Source organism: Oryctolagus cuniculus, chromosome 19, assembly GCF_051225735.1.
Source record: "Oryctolagus cuniculus isolate XC-2025 breed Fujian yellow rabbit chromosome 19, ASM5122573v1, whole genome shotgun sequence".
Lineage (NCBI taxonomy): Eukaryota > Metazoa > Chordata > Mammalia > Lagomorpha > Leporidae > Oryctolagus > Oryctolagus cuniculus.
Window position 1 is genome coordinate 42744823 of NC_142885.1, and position 17751 is coordinate 42762573.

The following is a 17751-nucleotide window of genomic DNA, read 5'->3' on the forward strand; positions in this document are numbered from 1 at the left end:
ACATCTGATCTGCGATCTGCAAGGCGTGGAAATCCTGACCCCTGAGCAGAGCCCTCCCGCGAGAGAGCCAGCGATGGTGCTGGGGCGCCTCCGCGTGTGTCCACAGACCCGCAAGGTCGCCCAGTGCTCTTGACCTCCAGGCGTCTGGTCCACCGCCTGCGGGACGCCAGCTGGCTGTCCTAGTGCCGCTTGAACTCAACACGTCCATCCTCTTCGCTCCGACGCCAACTCCTAGGTCTACCGGGTCTCCACTGCGTCAGAGGGCAGAACGGGCTATCTGACCCCTCAAGCCGGCCCCAGAACCCCCTCTCTCACTCTCTCCCATAGCCGGCCTGCTTACTGCCGTGTTCTCACCTCCCCAGCGGCACACAGATGAGTCAGCCGTGCATTCTGGAACTCTTTCTCTAAGCTTCCATACACACCACACTCGGTCCTTTTGCCTCCAATTTCCCTGGTCCCCTCTCTGTTCAATTGCTACAGGTTGGATGTCTTGCTTTCAATTATTCTCTTGCATAACTCTAAAACCTCAAAGACTGAGACGACCAAATCTGAACCTGTAGCCCTGAGCTCTGTACTAAAAACTCCTGCATCTTCCTGCAACTTGACACGCACCATCGGCTTGCTTTGTCCTAAACCAAGCTCCCGATGCCACACCCGTTTAATCCTGAACCTCATCGTCCCCAACTCCAAAGGAGTCACAATCCATCCACCAAGCTGCAAACCACCCAAACCAGTGGGTCCTGTTCCGTTCCACCCTTTCTCACAACCCTAGTTGAGACCAAGAGTGCACAGATGTCCCTCTAAAACCTGCCCCCAGGAGATCGGCACCCGCCTTTCAAGCACAGGTTGCAGCTGGGGTAGGAAGCTGCCCTGGGTTGCGAGGCTTGGGTTCTAGTCCTTCCCGAGCTTGCTCCGTTCATTCCCTCCCATCTTATCCAAACAATGGCCGAGCTTGCCTAGTGAGTTGTCAATGTCTCTAAGCCCTCAGAGATTGAATATCCAGGAATAAACTTCATTCTTAGTGTTTCCACCCAGCGGGCCCTCCGCCTCCCTTCCTGCCTGCCTGCCATTTCGCTTTGCCGCCACCTAGTGGCTCAAAATGGAAGTGACGCGCCTGCGCTCTCTCCACCCTTTACCCTCTGCCTCTACCCCGGGTCAAATTGGTACCTATCCCTTTAAGACATTTGGCCTAGGCGGAAGAATTCGCGATAAGCGTAGAGGCAAAAACGCTTGAGGCTCCCTCCGATTGGTCTAGTCCGGGTAAGGGGCGGGCTGTAACAAATTCCACGTATGTCATTGGTTTTTCTTCCGGCTCCGCCCCGGAAAGCAACCGAGGACGTCCATGATTGGATAGGGGACCTGGAGGCGGATTCGGAGCGTGGCGCGGGGTTCTTCGACCCAGTCACGGTTGCGGTGGGGTCGGCGGCATGTCCGGTGCTGGTGGGGACACCGGGGGAGAGGGCACTGCCGCTGCCGGCCCGTTCAGCTTCAGCCCGGAGCCCACGCTCGAGGACATGTGAGCAACCCTCGCCCGCCTGGGAGCGTGGAGGTCGAGCCCTTTCTCCCGCAGATGGGGGCGGGTCCCTCCACGTGGGCGGGAAAACGGCGGCGGCGCCCGGGACCCCGGCTGACCCCGGGCGAGGCCCGCGGAGCGGGCGCGGCGGAGCACAGCCGAGGCCGGGGCACGGGGTTTGGCCCCGTGGGTGACACGGGGGACGTGGCGGTGGCGCTGCCTCCTGGGGGAGCCTGGGGTTCGGCCGTGCGTGCGGGGGAGGCCGTGGACACAGCGACAGGGGATGCGGTAACGCAAGGGGGCTTGCTAGAGGGGCTCAGGCCTGCGCAGCGGCGCGCCCATTCCCATGAAGAGGGCATCGTTTGCTCAGGGCGGTGGTCCCAGGCCCCCTTGGGAGACCTGGGCGGGGCTGTGTCTGGTTCCCCTCCCCGACCCCCTGACTCTCCGGTCCTGTTCCAGTCGGCGCCTCCATGCTGAATTTGCTGCGGAGCGAGACTGGGACCAGTTCCACCAGCCTCGGAACCTCCTCCTGGCCTTGGTGGGGGAGGTAGGGGAGCTGGCGGAGCTCTTGTGAGTAGGGGCTTCCGGAAGAGGCTGTGTTTGGGGGGTGGGAGGGGAGGGAGGCGGCATTCGTGGGGTCATCAGACACCCATGGGTCCTGATGTTTCCCTCCTCGCTGCCGGGTTGTGTGCCTGGTGCTGCTGTGTGGAGGTGACAGCCGCCCCTGCGCGCTGCCCTGGGAGCGGTGACCGTAGCCTTGACCTCTGCTGCTCGGGCTGCGGGGAAGATGTTCCGTGGAAGACCCGCCTGTGGCACGGGAGACGGGGTTCGGGGAGCGGGGCACGGACTACGTTTCCCTGGGCAGGAAAGGGGCGCCTTCAATCCGGGAGAATCTGTTATTTTGATTATGAGAAAGCTCAGGGATTCTGTGTCTGTTTTGTTCCTGGTGATAGATAACTACTGGATGAGTGATAGGGCTGTGGAGGACGGGGGCGGGTCTAGCGAGTGAAGTGCATACCGAGAGAACGCCAGTGTAGACCAGGTCCAGGCCAGGGCAGTCCCTGCGGGGGTGGGGGAGGCCAGTGGCCCCCTCTTCCAGATCTGTGCTGGGGCTTCTGGGATGAAGAGGGACGGCCTCAGACAAAGCAGGCATGGTAGTGGTGGGAGACTGACAACACGAAGCGAAGTGATTCTTAAAAGACCTGGAATGTGACGGGTTCCATGAGGAAAATAACACAAGGTGATGAGAGAAAAGGGGTTTTTTTTGTTTGTTTGTTTGTTTGTGTTTTTTTTTTTTAAGATTTATTTATTTGAGAGGCAGAGAGAGAGAGAGGTCTTCCATCTGCTGGTTCACTCCCCAGATGGCTGCAATGGCTGGAGCTGAGCTGATCTGAAGCCAGGAGCCAGGAGCTTCTTCCAGGTCTCCCATGCGGGTGCAGGGGCCCAAGCACTTGGGCCACCTTCCACTGTTTTCCCAGGACATAAGCAGAGAGCTGGATTGGAAGAGGAGCAGCCGGCCTCAAACCGGCGACTCTGTGGGATGCCGGCACTGTAGGTGGTGCTTTACCTGCTACGCCACAGCGCCGGCCCCAAGAGAAGACTTCTAAGGTGCTGATAGCCGAGACCCGAGTGACAAGAAAGATGGGGCAAGATCTAGGGATGGATGGGGGAGTAGAGGGGCAAGCATTCGAGGTAGAGGGAAAAGTCGTGCAAAGGCCCTGGGCCAGCTGGCCTGTGTGCAAGGCAGAAGCATGAGAGACAGTGGTGAGTGGTGACGTTGGGAGAAGCTGCGGTTGGCTCGTGGAGGGCCTGGCCCATTTCTCCCAAGCCCGGCTGGGACAAGGGGTGGCTGTAGCAAGGAAGGGACAAAGCGTGATCCGTGCACTTTTGGAAAAAGGGCTGTGGTTAAGAGGAGGTGATGTCAGCAAGGAGGTGAGGCAGGCGACGAGGGAGTGGTCCGGGTGTGAGGTTTGGGCCAGGGGAGCAGCGGCATGGGTGGGGGGGGAGTGGAGCTGGGCCTCAAAGCTTCATCAGCAGGAAGATGTCCTCTCGGGCCACTTTGCGGGCTCAGTAGGGACAGAGGCCTGGGCACTGCCCTTGGGGTCTCTTTCCCACCCAGTATTTCCCAGGACCCAGAGGGCTGCGTTGTCCTTGGAGGAATTTGGGGGAGGGGGAGGAGTGTGGGAGTTCTTTGCTGCAAGGACTGGGGTGCTCCTGAGGGAGGCCGAGCCCTTGTCCTAGCTGGCATGTGTGTATGTGTGTTTGTGCACATGTGTGTGTTCTGCCGCCCCAGCCAGTGGAAGCCGGACGAGGAGCCGGGCCCCCAAGCCTGGCCCGCCCGGGAGCGGGCCGCCCTGCAGGAGGAGCTCAGCGACGTCCTCATCTACCTCGTGGCGCTGGCAGCCCGCTGCCGCGTGGACCTGCCCCAAGCGGTGCTCTCCAAAATGGACACCAACCGGCGACGCTACCCAGTGCACCTGGCCCGCGGCTCCGCCCGGAAGTACACGGACTTTGGCCGAGGGGCCGGCTCGGAAGACCAGGCCACAGGGGCTGCACCGCTTGCCTGTGAGTCCCCGGGCCAGGGCCCCACCTAGGAACGCGGCCTCGGGACTGGCAGCTCAGCCTGGCATCCGAAGAGCAGCGGGCGGCCCGGCCCTGGCACTCCTGGTCCTGTCCTAACAGATCCGGGGTCGAGGGCCCCGCTTCCGGAAGTCTGCCTCCCAGGAGCAGCCGGGAGATGGCTTCCTGGTGTCTTCTGCCCCAATAAAAGTTCTGGGTCACGAGTTCCAGGTTCTTGCTGGCTGGCGGGGAGGACCGTGCGCAGAGGCGCCCCTGAACCCCATTCCCCGGTGGTTACGCAGGGATCCTGGGCCCAGGCAGCCCCGCCGGGCCTGAGAAGGAGACGTGAGCCCTGGGGGTTAAGAGCCCAGGTCCTGGAGCCAGGCCATCTGGGGTCCTTACGGGCCAGGTGGCGGTCACCAGTGATGTCATCTTTGTGCCGTGGGGGTCTTCAGCCATAAGATGAAATCCCAGTGCCCGCCCGATGGGGGTGTAAGGTGGTGAGCTACTGGTGTGTCTAAGATGGGGCGCCAGGCCCGGAGGAGGGCCCTGCGACGTTGGCAGATACTTTCAACTGGAGACTTGTCAGGGGCCCTGCGAGTCAGAGCAGGGCCGCCTCTCCCTGGGAAAAGTGAGGCCCGCCCATTTCTAGGTGTTCCTCCGCACCTAGAGCTAGCCTTGTGTGTGATGTGCGGGACCTGACATCGGCGAGATCCCAGCGGCCTGCCTCCCCCACGCGTGGGGCACTGCCCGAGTCTTCCCTTGACAAAACCAGCAGACCCTCAGCCACCAGCTGTGCCCTCCCGCAAGGGCCGGGGCCTCCTGGAGGTGACGTCCACACTTACTCCTTCATCCACCCCGGGCTGGCGTTCACACCAACCCCACCCCTCTTCCCGCATCCCCCATGCTCAGACATCCCGTGGCTCACTCCCTGCTTCCTCCCTCTGGTGCTTCGGTCAGGCTCCCACCCTGATGCCATCTCTTAAGCCATCGCCTCCTGGATCCCTGCACACCAAGCTCACACTCAGCATGTCCAGCTCGGGACAGAACCACGGCCTCACGTAACGCTTCCGTCCAGCGTCTCATCCCATACCTTCCTCTCCGTGGCAGTGACCCGCGGCCAACCAAGCCGAGACACCAAGTCAGGCCCGCCTCCCTCTAATGCCCACGATGTCAGGTTCATCCTCAGAGCCCATCTGTGTTGGCACGTCCCGCCCCAGGGTGGGTGAGGCCTCCTTCCACATCATCTCTGCTGCAAAGGCGGCATTTGGAGACCCCTCCCATCCAACAGCTCCGGGCAACACCACTGCAGTCGCCCCGCCCCTCCCCGGCTGAGTCTGCATCGGGATGTCCCGCGTTTTAAACCTTTGCCATAGGGCTAGGAGGCTGCTGCTCCACTCCACGGGGCTGCACCCGGCCACACCTTGCTCGGATGCGCTGTGCTCGTGGGACCCTCAGATTGGCGACTTCAGGCCCCCGCACAGTTCAGTTGTCCCCTGGGTTCAAAGGCTACCCCAGCCTTCCTCCTCTCCCTCGCGCACCTCACTCACAGGCACGGGTGGGGTGCAGATAGAACACTTTATTCACTAACACGGGCCGAAGGAATGTCGCGAGGGGGACCGGGCACGGTTTCCAGGGACCCCAGCAGGGGAGCCGCCCTGTCTCCGGTCCCAGGGCAGCCAGGCCCGCCGTCCCGCCTCTCCCCAGACCCGAGCACCAAGGTTAGTGCACCCAGGGCAGGTCCCAGCGTGCGCCTCCCCGGGCCCGGCGGCTCAGCTGCCCTCGCACTCGGGGCAGCGCTCGGTGGCAGTGGCTGCTGTGGCGCCGGCCGGTAGCTTGAAGTCCCGGCCACAGCCGGCGCAGATGTAGAGGCGGCGCCGCATGTGCGCGCGGCGGTGGCGGATGAAGTGCGAGCTGAGACGGAAGCGGCGGCCGCACTCCGCGCACGGGTAGGGCCGCTCGCCCGTGTGCGTGCGCGCGTGCTCCGCCAGGTTGGAGCGGTGGCCGAAGCGGCGGCCGCAGACGGAGCAGCGGTGCGGCTTCTCGCCCGTGTGCACGAGCCGGTGCTTGGCCAGCGCCGAGCTCTGCGCGAAGCGCGTGCCGCAGTCGGCGCAGGCGTACGGCCGCTCGCCCGTGTGCGTGCGTCGGTGGCGCGCCAGGCACGAGCTGCCGCCGAAGGCGCGCCCGCAGTCCGGGCACGCGTACGGCTTCTCGCCCGTGTGCACGCGCAGGTGCTGGGCGTAGTTGGAGCTCTGCGCGAAGCGGCGGCCGCAGTGCGCGCACGCGTACGGCTTCTCGCCCGTGTGGCGCCGCCGGTGCTGCCGGAGGTTCGAGGCGGCCGAGAAGCGCTTGTCGCACTCGGGGCACTCGTAGGGCCGCTCGCCCGTGTGCGTGCGGCCGTGTTTGGTCAGCGCCGACTTCTGCGAGAAGCGCCGGCCGCACTCGGTGCACGCGAACGGCCGCTCGCCCGTGTGCGTGCGTGCGTGCTTGGCCAGCGTGGAGCGGCGCGCAAAGGCGCGGCCGCAGTCCGGGCACGCGTGGGGGCGCGCCGGGTCGGCCGGTGGCGCTGGCGCCTCGCTCGGGACCTGCGGGGAGAGGGGAGGGCGACAGGTCAGCCCTGACCGAGAGGCCCCGGAGCCGGCAGCCGCTGAGCCTCAGTTCCCAGTCTGTGAACAGGAAAAGCGGCGGGGGTCTGGGGGCGGGTGTGCCCACCGAGCGAGAACACGTTTCGTGCACAGCTATTTTTATTAATTCATCAGCTACTGGGAGTGTGCGATGTGCTGGGTTGCAGGAAAAGAGAAGTTCCTGCTTTCAGGAAGAATGGATAAGGCGAGTTGGGGGGGGGTGCTGAAGACTGGACGCGGTTTCAGGACAGCTTGCTGGTGTGGTCACATAAGCAAAGATCTAAGGGAGGTGAGAGGGCAGGCTGCGTGGATATTCCCCGGAAGAACATGACAGGCAGCCCGTGGAGTTCCAGAAATGGCAGGAAAAAGCGAGGACAGCAGATTGCGTGCGTGCGCGCGCGCGCGTGTGTGTGTGTGTGTGTGGGTGTGTGGCTGGCTCACTTTAAGGCCTTGTAGCCCACAAAGAGGACTTTGCCTTTGAATATAAATGGGAAGATGAACCACTGGGGGATGGCGGGGGGAGGAGGGGTGTGAGCCGGCAGGTGAGCAGATTAGACGTTTTAAAAGGCTTCAGTCAACTGCTGGGATTAAGGCAGGGAAAGCGGAGAGCGAGAGCGGGCGGCACCGGTGCCCAGGGAGGCTGCTCCAGCCCCCTGAGGAGCGCAGAGCCGGCGCCTGGAACGTGGGGGCGGTGACACGCACAGACTAGCTGGGAGAGGTGAAGAGAGAGGCGGCAGAGGGATCCAAGGGTTCTGAGCTTAGCAGCCGCAAAGGCAGTGTTGCCGGTGGCCAAGAGGAGGACGGTGGGAGGGGCAAGTCGGAGGTGACATCAGTTTCGGGCCTGGTTGGCCCTACAGCCCTGGACAACGCCCCGGAGCTCGGGTTGAGGCTTAGGCTGGAGAGGTGTGGTGAGAAGCTGTTAACCTCTGGGCGGTTTTCAGAGCTTGGACACCACCCAGCACCCGGGGAATGGGTAGAGCTGGCGGGGACAAGAGGCGGAGCAGGAGCTGGCAGTGAGGGAGGACCGACCCAAGAGGCCAGGGCAGGGCAGATCCAGCTCTCTCTCTCTCTGATCAGCTTTTAAGAGCAAGAACCTGGGGCCCGCTTTGTGGCATAGCAGGTAAAGCCATCGCCAGCAGCGCTGGCATCCCATATGGGCGCCGGTTCAAGTCCTGGCTACTCCACTTCCGATCCAGCTCTCTGCCGTGGCCTGGGAAAGCAGTAGAAGATGGCCCAAGTCCTTGGGCTCCTGCACCCACGTGGGCTCCTGGGTTCAGATCCGCCCAGCTCCAGCCATTGCAGGCATTTTCAGAGTGAACAGGCAGATGGAAGACCTCTCTCTGCCTTTCTGTAACTGTGCCTTTCAAATAATAAATACGTCTTTAAAAAGAAAAAAAAAAGTAAGCACCTGTCATTTTTTAAGCTATGAAGAAAAAGGGCAAAAACCCAATGCTATTCTGAGGCCTGAAATGAAAAAAAAATTTGTTTTTGAAAGTGAGCCAGTTTCATGAGGTCTGGGCTTGTAGAGATAAAATCAGACAAAGGAAATCAATGGTTTAAAAGCAGCAGGTGAAGGGAAACATTTGGTACTTAAAACACTTATGGGGGTGCATTGCTTCCTTAGAAAACAGCCAGTCACCCTGCAGGACCGATGGTGATGGGGGCCAAGCAATTAAGGACGTGGTTCACAGGCCAGTGTCAGGGCACAGCACGTTAGGCTGCTGCCTGTGACCCCAGCATCCCACATCCAAGCACAGATTCAAGTCCTGGCTGCCCTGTTTTCCAGTCCAGCTCCCTGCTAATGCAATGGGAAAACAGCGGAAGATGGCCCAAGCCCTTGGGCCCCTGCCATCCACATGGGGGGCCCAGATGGAGTTCCTGACTCCTGGCTTCAGTCTGCCCCCTGTCCCCGGCCACTGAGGCCATGTAGGGAGTGAATCAACAGATGGAAGATCTCTCTCTTTCTCCCTACCTCCCTCCGTCTCTGACACTCTTCCTTTCAAATAAACAAAAATAATTTTTTTTTCTTTTTCTTTTTAATTTGACAGGTAGAGTTATAGACAGTGAGAGACAGAGAGGTCTTCCTTCTGTTGGTTCACCCTCCAATAGCCGCTGCAGCCGGCGCACTGCGCTGATCCGAAGCCAGGAGCCACGTGCTTCCTCCTGGTCTCCCATGCAGGTGCAGGGCCCAAGCACTTGGGCCATCCTCCACTGCCTTCCTGGGCCACAGCAGAGAGCTGGACTGGAAGAGGGGCAACTGGAACTAGAACCCGGCGCCCATATGGGATGCTGGTGCCACAGGCGGAGGATTAACCAAGTGAGCCACGGCGCCGGCCCCCAAAAATAAATCTTAAAAGAACCTAGTTGGTGGCCAGCACCGCAGCTCACTAGGCTAATCCTCCGCCTGCAGCGCCGGCACCCCGGGTTCTAGTCCCGGTTGGGGCGCCGGATTCTGTCCCGGTTGCTCCTGTTCCAGTCCAGCTCTCTGCTGTGGCCCGGGAGGGCAGTGGAGGATGGCCCAAGTGCTTGGGTCCTGCACCCGCATGGAGACCAGGAAGAAGCACCTGGCTCCTGGCTTCGGATCGGTGCAGCACGCTGGCCATAGCGGCCACTTGGAGGGTGAACCAACGGAAAAAGGAAGACCTTTCTTTCTCTCTCTCTCTCTCTCTCTCTCACTGTCTAACTCTGCCTGTCAAAAAAAAAAAAAAAAAAAAAAAAAAAAAAAAAAAAAAAAAAAGAAGAAGAAGAAGAACCTAGTTGACCAAATGACGGGCCTGGCACTTAGTAAGGACAGGATAGGGTTAGCACCGCCCGCGTTCAATCTGCATAAAAATTACCACTATTTCCATTTCACAGAGGAGGAAAGCAGGCTAAGAGAGGGGGCAGGGGCGGCCAGGAAGCAGCCAGTAGCAAGGCTCCAAGGCCTTTTGCCCCCAGCCAGCAGCAGTTTGGGGCTTAGTCCCATTCCGGCCTGCCTGGGTTCCACACTCTGTCCGCCTCCAGCTTCCAGCCAGTGCCAAGCCCTGGAAAGCAATGGTGATGGCTCAGCTCATTGGGTTCCTGCCACCCACGGGAGACAGCCTGGGTCAAGTTCCTGGCTCCCAGCTCCTACCGTTGTGCGTATCTAGGGAACGAACCAGCAGACGGGAGCTCGCCCGCCCTCTGTCTCTCAACATAAATTACTGTTTTGAAAGCAATCGAGTTGTGGGAACCGACTCAGAAACTGGAAAACACGGCAATGTGGGAAATCAGCAAGCAGCCAGAGGCGCCCTGGTGTAGACGGCGCAAAGGACGGCCACTGTGACGGCGGTGACCCCTCATCTGCAGTTTTGCCTTCCTAGTTTCGGCGACCTGCGATACCGTGGGCCGAACAGAGGGAGTGGAAGATTCCAGAAATACAGAAATCTTAGGTTTGAGATGAATTTTATTAAAGGATATCATTCTACTGTATTAGTTACTGTTAATCCGCCTCACTTAGAAATTAAACTTTATCAGAGATATGGATAGAAGAAACCCAATGTGTACACTTATAGGAGCCAGGACCATCGTGGCTTCGGGTGGTCTTGGAACGCCATCTCCCGCTGATGGGGGGCAGGGAGACCACTGCTGTCAGCAGGGAGGCTGCAGCCTTGGCTGAGCGCACGCCCCCAGGCCACGCCTCAGAGGGATGCTACAACTCGCTACTTTAAATGGAGACGCTCCCCCACAGCCTCAGCGGGCTTGGCACAGGCCGAATGCAGGGTTGCACAGGCTGCAATCTCCCGGCTTTTGCCTTCTGCTGGGCTGACTTGGGCACACCGGCCAGCCATCGTGGGAGAGAACGTTTCTCGGTTTATGTACATCTTTCTGGTCTGTTTTTTTCCCACGCACCCTTCTCTAAGGTGACCATGGCCAACCTCAGACTGCATCGTGCTGGGTCCGCTGATTTAGGGACAAGAATTCTTTACTCAAGCAGCCCTGGGGTTGGCCCCCGGGAAGGAGGGCTCTTGGATGGCTGAGGAAGAATCTTAGCAAGAGGCTGAGTCCAGGGGCCCGCACTACGGTGTCACCGGTTAAGCCGCTGCCTGGGATGCGTGTTGGATTGCTGGTTTCAGTCCCCGGATGGAGGTCCAGGCTCCTGGCTTTGGCCTGGCTGGGCTCTGGCCATTGTGGCCATTTGGGGAATGAACCAGTGGATGGAAGACCTCTCTCTCTCTCTCTCTGTTTTTCCTTTTCTGTTGCTCTTTCAAATAAATTAATTAAATCTTGGGGGGGCGGTGGAACATGCTGGACCCAGCTCATGAAGACTGGAGTGAGTCCCTCCCTCTCTCTGCCTCAGTGGCGGTCCTGAGTCAGGCTAGGGGGCATCAGAATTCCCCGGCACGACACCAGCAGACACCAGAGGGTTCTGGGTGGCTGTGCGCAGGTTTTTACCTTCTTATTATGTATCTGTTCTCAGGTATGTAAGGAAAGTAAGAAGTTACATGAAACCCACAAGCTCATCAATATCATTGGTTAAAGACAGGCAAATTTATTTAACAAAACAATGTCCATCTATTTAAACAAGACCATGAGTAAGTAAATAAGGTGAGAACAACATCTGAGTAACGCAGGTGATTGAAACTTAGCAAATACCAGACAAGAGGGCCCTCGTAGGTCTAAAATTTTACAACTGTTAGATGGAAAAGAATGGTATTTGCACTGTAACAACGGGGCTCTATAGAGATACAATGTAGTGGGATAACATAAGCAGGTGTTGGAGGTTAGGGATTTTTGTCATCCCGATTAAATATTTTTTAACAAGGGCAAACATCTCGGCTGCCTCCTCAGCCGTTACTTTTCTAATTAATAATGACAACTGCAGGGCAGGTGTTCTGGCACAATGGTTAGGCTGCTGCTGGGGGCATCCCGTACCGGAGTGCGGGTTTGAGTCCTGGCACTTCTGAAGCAGCTTCCTGCTAATGCGCACCCCGGGAAGCAGCAGATGATGGCTTGAGCTCTTGGTTTCCTGCCACCACATGTGAAACCCAGATGGAGTTCTGAGCTCCTGGCTGCAGTCTGGTGCAGCCCTGGATGTTGTGGGCATTTGGGGAATGAACCAGTGGATGAAAGTTCTCTCTCTCTCTCTCTCTCTCTGCCTTTCAAATAAAAAATGGAACAAAAAAAAAACACCTCTACTGGTTATTGAGTAGTTGTGCTACGTTCTTTTTATCCATGTTCTTGTTTTAATGCTCACAATTCTTTGGGTTAGGTACCTCTGCCCGACCTTTTATAGATAAGATGTAGAAGTTAAATGATGACCCAAGCCCTACAGCTAAAAATGGCCAAACCGGAGCTTAAACTAGGAACACCCAGCCTCTTGGCTGTGATACAATTCCAATCTCACAGACTTGAGTCTGGAGCCCCCCCTACACAGCTGTCTCCTGCCCCTGGACCCTTCGAGGGGGCAGGTACAAGGTGTAAAACAAGACCCTACCCTCCAGTGCAGTGTCTTGCTACAGAGAGTACCATCTACAGCAGCGCTGGCAACTGGCTGGAGGCAGATGTCAGGTCCCACACCCCCCACCCCAGTGCCTGGTCAAGATCCTCATTTTAACAAGACCCTCAGCTGGTGTGCATGCAGAAACCTGATCTAGAAGGGAGAAGAGCAAAACCCCTGGAGAAGCAGGGGGGAAGGGGGAGGTGGGCCCTGCAGGTGGGAAGGGGTGGGGCTGTCTGGAGCTGGGGCGTGGGGTCAGAGTTAGGGTCAGGAGTCCGAGATGAAGCCACAAGGACAGGAGCTCAGAGCCCAAGAGCTCTCCGCACGCCCAGGGTTAAGAGCTAATAGTCGATCCCGAGGGGTTGCAGCCCAGGAGAGAGGCAGGTGCGGATGGGCACTGAGCCCTATGAGATAACCTTTTCTTTTCCTAATCAGGTGTTAGAAATTAGGTTTGGATGGGCAGAGAGAATATACGGAGCCTAATTCCACCCACAGGACGGATGGGTGGCAGCTAAGGGCCACAGGCTATCAGCACAGGGAGGCACTTTTGGGATCACGGTTTACAGAGACATGAAGCAAATGAACTTGCTGTGGACACAGGGCTACCCGATCCTGCGATGATCTTAGCTCTCGGTTCCACCCTCCTCCTCCAACCCCCAGCACCCAGGGGACACTCCTTAGACCGGCATCCAAGGGTGTCGGATCATCAATCCATTTTACAGACGAGAAAACCGAGGCACATGAGATAAATGGTGGAGCTAGGGTTTGCTACAGTCAGGCACTGTGTCACACCAGTCTTCCCCGGCTGCCCGCCCAGCTCCATCTGGTCCAGTCATGGTTGCCAAAAAAACAGCCCCTTCTCACCATCACTGTCGCTACCACCTCGGAGCAGACTACCAGCCCTCCCTAGCCCAAAGCAGCCAATCATTCTTGCAAATAGAAAACCCAAGCCCACCCCTCCGCTGACTTAAGGCTTCTGATGGCATCACACACAACCCCAAACAGATTCCTACCCCAGGCGCTTCCTTCTTTGGCCCCATGAACCTTTCTGGTCCCATCTCCTTCTCTGAACTTAGCAAGTTTCCTCCTTCCGGAATGCCTTCCTCCTCCTTCTCCTTTTCCTCTCCCTCCTCCCCCTCCTCCATTTGTCAACCCCTAACTAAGCCTTCCTGGCCCCAAGGCAACAATGCCTTCTGGGAAACCCTCTCTGCCGGGAGCTGTCTCTCTCCAGGCCTCCGGGGTGGTTTTCCTGTTCACCCCTTGTCCTCAGCACTCGGCCCAGAAAGCCTTTGATGAAAAATCTTCAGGAAGATGACCTGGCCCATGGCCCTGAACTTCCAGGAGAAGAAGAAATAGCAGCCAATACTGACATGTTTATTCTGTACCAGACATGGTTCTAATTATTCTAGCTCCAAGATTTATTGATTTATTTATTTGAAAGCGGAGTGATGGGGGGGGGGGAGAATGAGACTGATCTTCCATCTGCTGGTTCACTCCCCACATGCCTGGAACAGCCAGGACTAGGCCAGGAACTCGATCCGGGTCTTCCACATGAGTGGCAGGAACCCGAGTACTTGGGTTATTATCTGCATTGGCAGGGAGCTGGATCAGAGGAGGCACGGCTGGGGCTGGAACCAGCACTCCGGTATGGAATGCGAGCATCTCAAATGGGTGGCTTAACCATCATGTGTCACAATGCCAGCCCTGGTTGTGACTCTTATATGGATTAACTCGTTAGATCTTCACAGCTCCAAGAAGAAAGTGCTGCTACGGCTTCCCTTCTACAGACGAGGAAAGTGAGGCGTGAAAAGGTTAAGACACGCGAGGGAGCCGCAAGTCCACCCTGGGCTCCGGAGCCTCTGAGTTTAACTCACAGGAGGATTCCCAGGGCCGGAGAGGAGGAGGAGGAGGAGGCCGGCCGAGCCAGGAGGTGGGGGAAAAGCAGAGGTGGGAGTGACCCTGGAAGAGGGGGCCCGCGGAGCCCCGCTGCCCCCTGCCCCTGTGGGTCGCACCACACCCACTAGGGGGCAGCAGCACTTTCTTCCCCTTCCAAGCGGGCACTGAAACTGGCTGGGCAAGAGACCTCCAGCCGCACCTGGGGCTGCCGAGGCCTAGAGCAGCGGAGTCCTGTGGGATCCCGGGAGGCGGAAAGATACCTGGTGGCGGGTCCCGTGTGGGGAACTCGAACCCAAACCTTCCCCAGGCTTCCTCTGCGGCCTGCCCACCCATCCACCCAGTCTCGTCCTCCATGCTACTGCAGGACCGGCCCAGACCCCCTCCTTTGTGCCTCCCAGAGGGCCATCCCTCCACCTGGGACAGGAACCCCACTCAGACCCCCGCTGGTCTCACCACTGCCTTTACTAACTTGGAGACGTGCGGCCAAAGTGTCCTGAGCTGGTTTCCACACTGCCCAGTGCAGCAAGGGAGCGGACATTTAGCCTCATGGCTAAGATGCTTCCAGCCCACATCGGAGGGCCTGGGTTCGACCTCAGCTGCCGCTCCTGAAGCCAGGGCACCCTGCCAAGGCAGACCCCAGAAGACAGCAGGAATAGCTCAGGTCATTGCGCCCAGCGCCTCTCTCCAACTCCCAAATCCCTACGAAGTGGAGCCCATTCCACCTGCATCACAGACTCCAGGTGTTTACGAGAGCATCCGGGACACAGAAAATGCCGTGCGAAGAGTCAGCTGGGGTTACTGAAGCTGTTCCCTCTCCCCGCTAAGTCCAAATTCTGTTCCCACGCTGGGCCTGGCCACCCCACCCCCTCCACACGCACACACCCTGTGCCCTGCCGCCATCGGTCTAACCCCACTACACATGAAGCTTCTTGGGGCTCCGAGAGTAGTTTCCTCTCCAGCACCCAGCACGGCGCCTGGCGCACACAGCGGACATGGCATCTGCATGATGGGAGCTGGACAGTGGGCAGAAAGAAGAAACGACGCCAAAATTCCAGGTCTGCGGCCAGGGGATGCAGCAGGGGCAAGATGCCCTGGCTTCCGACTGACGCTACGCCCCCGGGGCTCGGCAGGCACCTACCTCCTTGTTGTCCACGGGGATCTTGAGCTTGACCACTTCATACTTCTCCTCACCCTCCTCCTCCTCACCCTTCACCAGCAGCACCATCTCCTCCTGCATCTCCTCCTCCTCCTCCTCCTCTGCCTGCTGTTCCCCTGGCATCTTGGTATCCTGAGGGAGAAAGCTGGGTCAGAAACTCAGGACCACCCCCCACCCCCCACCCCACCACCACCACCACCACGGCCCTGGCCCAGGGAAAGCCAAGCAGCCCTGATGTCCCCCCAACCCTACCCCGGTCCCATCCACCCTAGCTCGGCGCCACCCGTTCACCCCACTCGTCCCGGCATTCAAGGCCCCTCAACAGTTCGAATCTCCGGCCCCACAGTCGCCACCCACCCCGCGCTGAGTCACTCCCTGGAGCCCCGGTCGGCGCCCGGGAGCTCCAGGGCACGGGCTCGGAGGCGGGATGGGGCGGGGACCCCGGGGAGGAGCGCGCACTCACCAGCCGAGGGCTCGGCGCTCGCGCTGCCCCAGGCCTGGGCGCCCGGCTGTGGGGCACTCTGCGAGGCCGCGGCTCGGGGGACGGGGCGGAGGCGGGGCCCCAGCGGCGGCCGCTCATTGGCCCGACAGCAAAGGCCCCGCCCCCTGGGGGAGGAGCGCGGAGGGACCCAGGCGTCCGGCCCAGACCTCCGAGCGAGGGCGGCGAGCCCGGATCCGCCGCCCTGCGCCGTTCCCTCCCGGTTCCCCGGAACCTGGGGCCGCCCCCGGCGCGGCGTCCTAGGTCCTCGCAGCCGGAGTCTAACTTACCCTGGCGGCTCGGCTCCCGGGGCCGCCTCAGCCGTCTGCTCCGCCCGGACTAGGCCACGTGCCGCGCACTCCCGCCCCGGCCTGGGCCTCTGGCTGGCGCCTGCAGGCGGCCGCGGTGGCCTCCACACCTCTCCCCTCCCCCCCTTTTTTTTTCTCGGCCGTCTTCTCTCCTTTCTCGCCGGGCTCCCGCCTCTGGGCTATTTCGCTCCTTGAACACAAGCGTCCCGAGCTGCCGCCCAGTGCGCAGGGGCGCCCACTTTGCGCTTGGGTCTCTGGGCTGCACCACGGGGGGCTGGCCCCTTGTACAGATGAGTTCATTCTGGGTCGGGGAGGCCCACGGATCTGCCTACATTATGCATGGAGGGTGCGGTAGGCACCCTGACAACGGGGCAGCCTCGATGGGAAATTGGGTAGCCCAGGGCCAGGGCCAGTCCACGGAAGTATGTATTATTTTTGCCTCCAGAATATGTTTACTTTTAAAAATCGGCTTCAAGACAGCAGGAGTCTCTGTTACGAACTCTAATTGCCAGCGTCTGGAAATGGAGATATCCCCACGGAAGTCTGCATTTTCCACTTCTCTTGCAGAAGCAGGCATCTGGTGCTCCCATTTTGTGATCGGGCCACATCTCAGAAATGCAGAAGAGAACTGGCACTCAGTAACTGCCTACAGTCCATGTTGTCTCTGCAGCAGCCCTGTGGGGAACCAGTAGTATCATCTCCATTTGACAAATGAGAAAAACAAACCCGAGAAAAGTAAAGTGATTTGCTGGTCAGCAGGGGATTCCAACCTCGTGCTCCCTGACTGCAAGAAACCCGCCCCCCCTTCTCTCTCTCTCTCTCTCTGTCTGCAGAACCCGAGGCATAATTTGAATATCAGGATTACAGCTATTCAAATTTTGCCTCTTCCCCAGAGCTGGGAGAAAGGGAAAGGCCTAGGTATTCACATGCAAGATATAATATATATAATTTACTCGAAAGACAGAGTTACAGAGAGAGACCGATCTGCCATCCACTGGTTCACTTCCCAAATGGCTGCAATAGCCAGGACTGGGCCAGGCCAGGGCAGGCCAAAGCCAGAAGCTTCTTCCAGGTCTCCCTTGCGCGGGTGCAGGAACTCAAAACACTTGGGCCATCTCCCACTGCTTTCCCATGCACATTAGCAGAGAACCGGATCAGAAGTGGAGCAGCCGGGACTCGAACTGGAGCCCACAGGGGATGCTGGGGCTGCAGGCAGCAGCTTAACCCACTATGCCACAGCGCCAGCCCCTGACTGTGTTCATTCTTAAGTATTTATTCAATCCTGTTATGCACACAGCACTGTTGTGGGTATTGAAGATGAAGTAGAGAAAGAAGCTGTCAAAAAACTGGCTCCTCGAGCAGGCATTTGTTTGGTGCAGCAGGTAAGAGCCCTCGGGACACCCGCCCCCCATATGGGGTGGCTGAGTTGGAGTCCCTCCTCTGCTTTGACTTCCAGCATCCTCCTAACGTACACCCTCAGCCATAGCAGGTGACGGCCCAAGCACTGGAATCCCTGCCGTCCCTGTGGGAGACGTGGGTTGAGTTCTAGGCTCCTGGCTTTGGCCTGGCTGTTGAGGGCATTTGAAGAATGAATCAGCTGATAGAAGATCTCTGTCTTTGTCTTTCTCTATCTCTCTGCCTTTCAAAGAGAGACAGACTTGGCTCCCATGGCACTTTTTTTTTTTTTTTTAAGATTTCTTTGTTTATTTGAGAAAGTTACAGACAGAGGGAGAGGCAGAGAGTCTTCCATCTGCTGGTT

At 58.8% G+C, this 17751-nt stretch overlaps 2 protein-coding genes across 6 annotated transcripts; one reads left to right on the forward strand and one right to left on the reverse strand.

Annotated features, from left to right (window-relative positions):
* The first annotated feature begins 1195 nt into the window (after positions 1–1195).
* Positions 1196–4296, forward strand: DCTPP1 (dCTP pyrophosphatase 1). Its single transcript, XM_002721764.6, has 3 exons — positions 1196–1516; positions 1973–2083; positions 3807–4296. The coding sequence occupies exons 1-3, from the start codon at positions 1428–1430 to the stop codon at positions 4105–4107; spliced, it is 501 nt and encodes a 166-aa protein (XP_002721810.1). The 5' UTR covers positions 1196–1427; the 3' UTR covers positions 4108–4296.
* A 1335-nt stretch (positions 4297–5631) lies between these two features.
* On the reverse strand, positions 5632–16110 carry ZNF771 (zinc finger protein 771). 5 transcript variants are annotated; one of them, XM_089321177.1, is made up of 5 exons: positions 15670–15948; positions 15189–15338; positions 14933–15063; positions 14520–14671; positions 13515–14281 (listed from the first exon to the last, which is right to left on the reverse strand). In XM_089321177.1, the coding sequence occupies exons 1-5, from the start codon at positions 15784–15786 to the stop codon at positions 14175–14177; spliced, it is 657 nt and encodes a 218-aa protein (XP_089177303.1). In that variant the 5' UTR covers positions 15787–15948; the 3' UTR covers positions 13515–14174. The 5 variants fall into 5 exon arrangements, with proteins under 5 accessions (XP_051690957.1, XP_051690955.1, XP_051690956.1 ...); XM_089321178.1 differs by having other exon boundaries at positions 13515–13935; positions 15670–15944; XM_051834997.3 differs by lacking the exons at positions 13515–14281; positions 14520–14671; positions 14933–15063; positions 15670–15948 and adding exons at positions 5632–6657; positions 15975–16110.
* Positions 16111–17751: the final 1641 nt, after the last annotated feature.

Bases quoted from the DNA above. Each gene is read 5' to 3' on its own strand.
- DCTPP1 (XM_002721764.6), top strand. From the start codon at position 1,428: ATGTCCGGTGCTGGTGGGGACACCGGGGGAGAGGGCACTGCCGCTGCC. The intron at 1,517-1,972 runs GTGAGCAACCCT...GTCCTGTTCCAG, and splicing joins GAGCCCACGCTCGAGGACAT to TCGGCGCCTCCATGCTGAAT. The intron at 2,084-3,806 runs GTGAGTAGGGGC...CTGCCGCCCCAG, and splicing joins GGGGAGCTGGCGGAGCTCTT to CCAGTGGAAGCCGGACGAGG.
- ZNF771 (XM_051834995.3), bottom strand. From the start codon at position 15,786: ATGAGCGGCCGCCGCTGGGGCCCCGCCTCCGCCCCGTCCCCCGAGCCG. The intron at 15,339-15,669 runs GTGAGTGCGCGC...TTTCTCCCTCAG, and splicing joins GAGCGCCGAGCCCTCGGCTG to GATACCAAGATGCCAGGGGA. The intron at 6,658-15,188 runs GTAGGTGCCTGC...CTCTCCCCGCAG, and splicing joins TCCCCGTGGACAACAAGGAG to GTCCCGAGCGAGGCGCCAGC.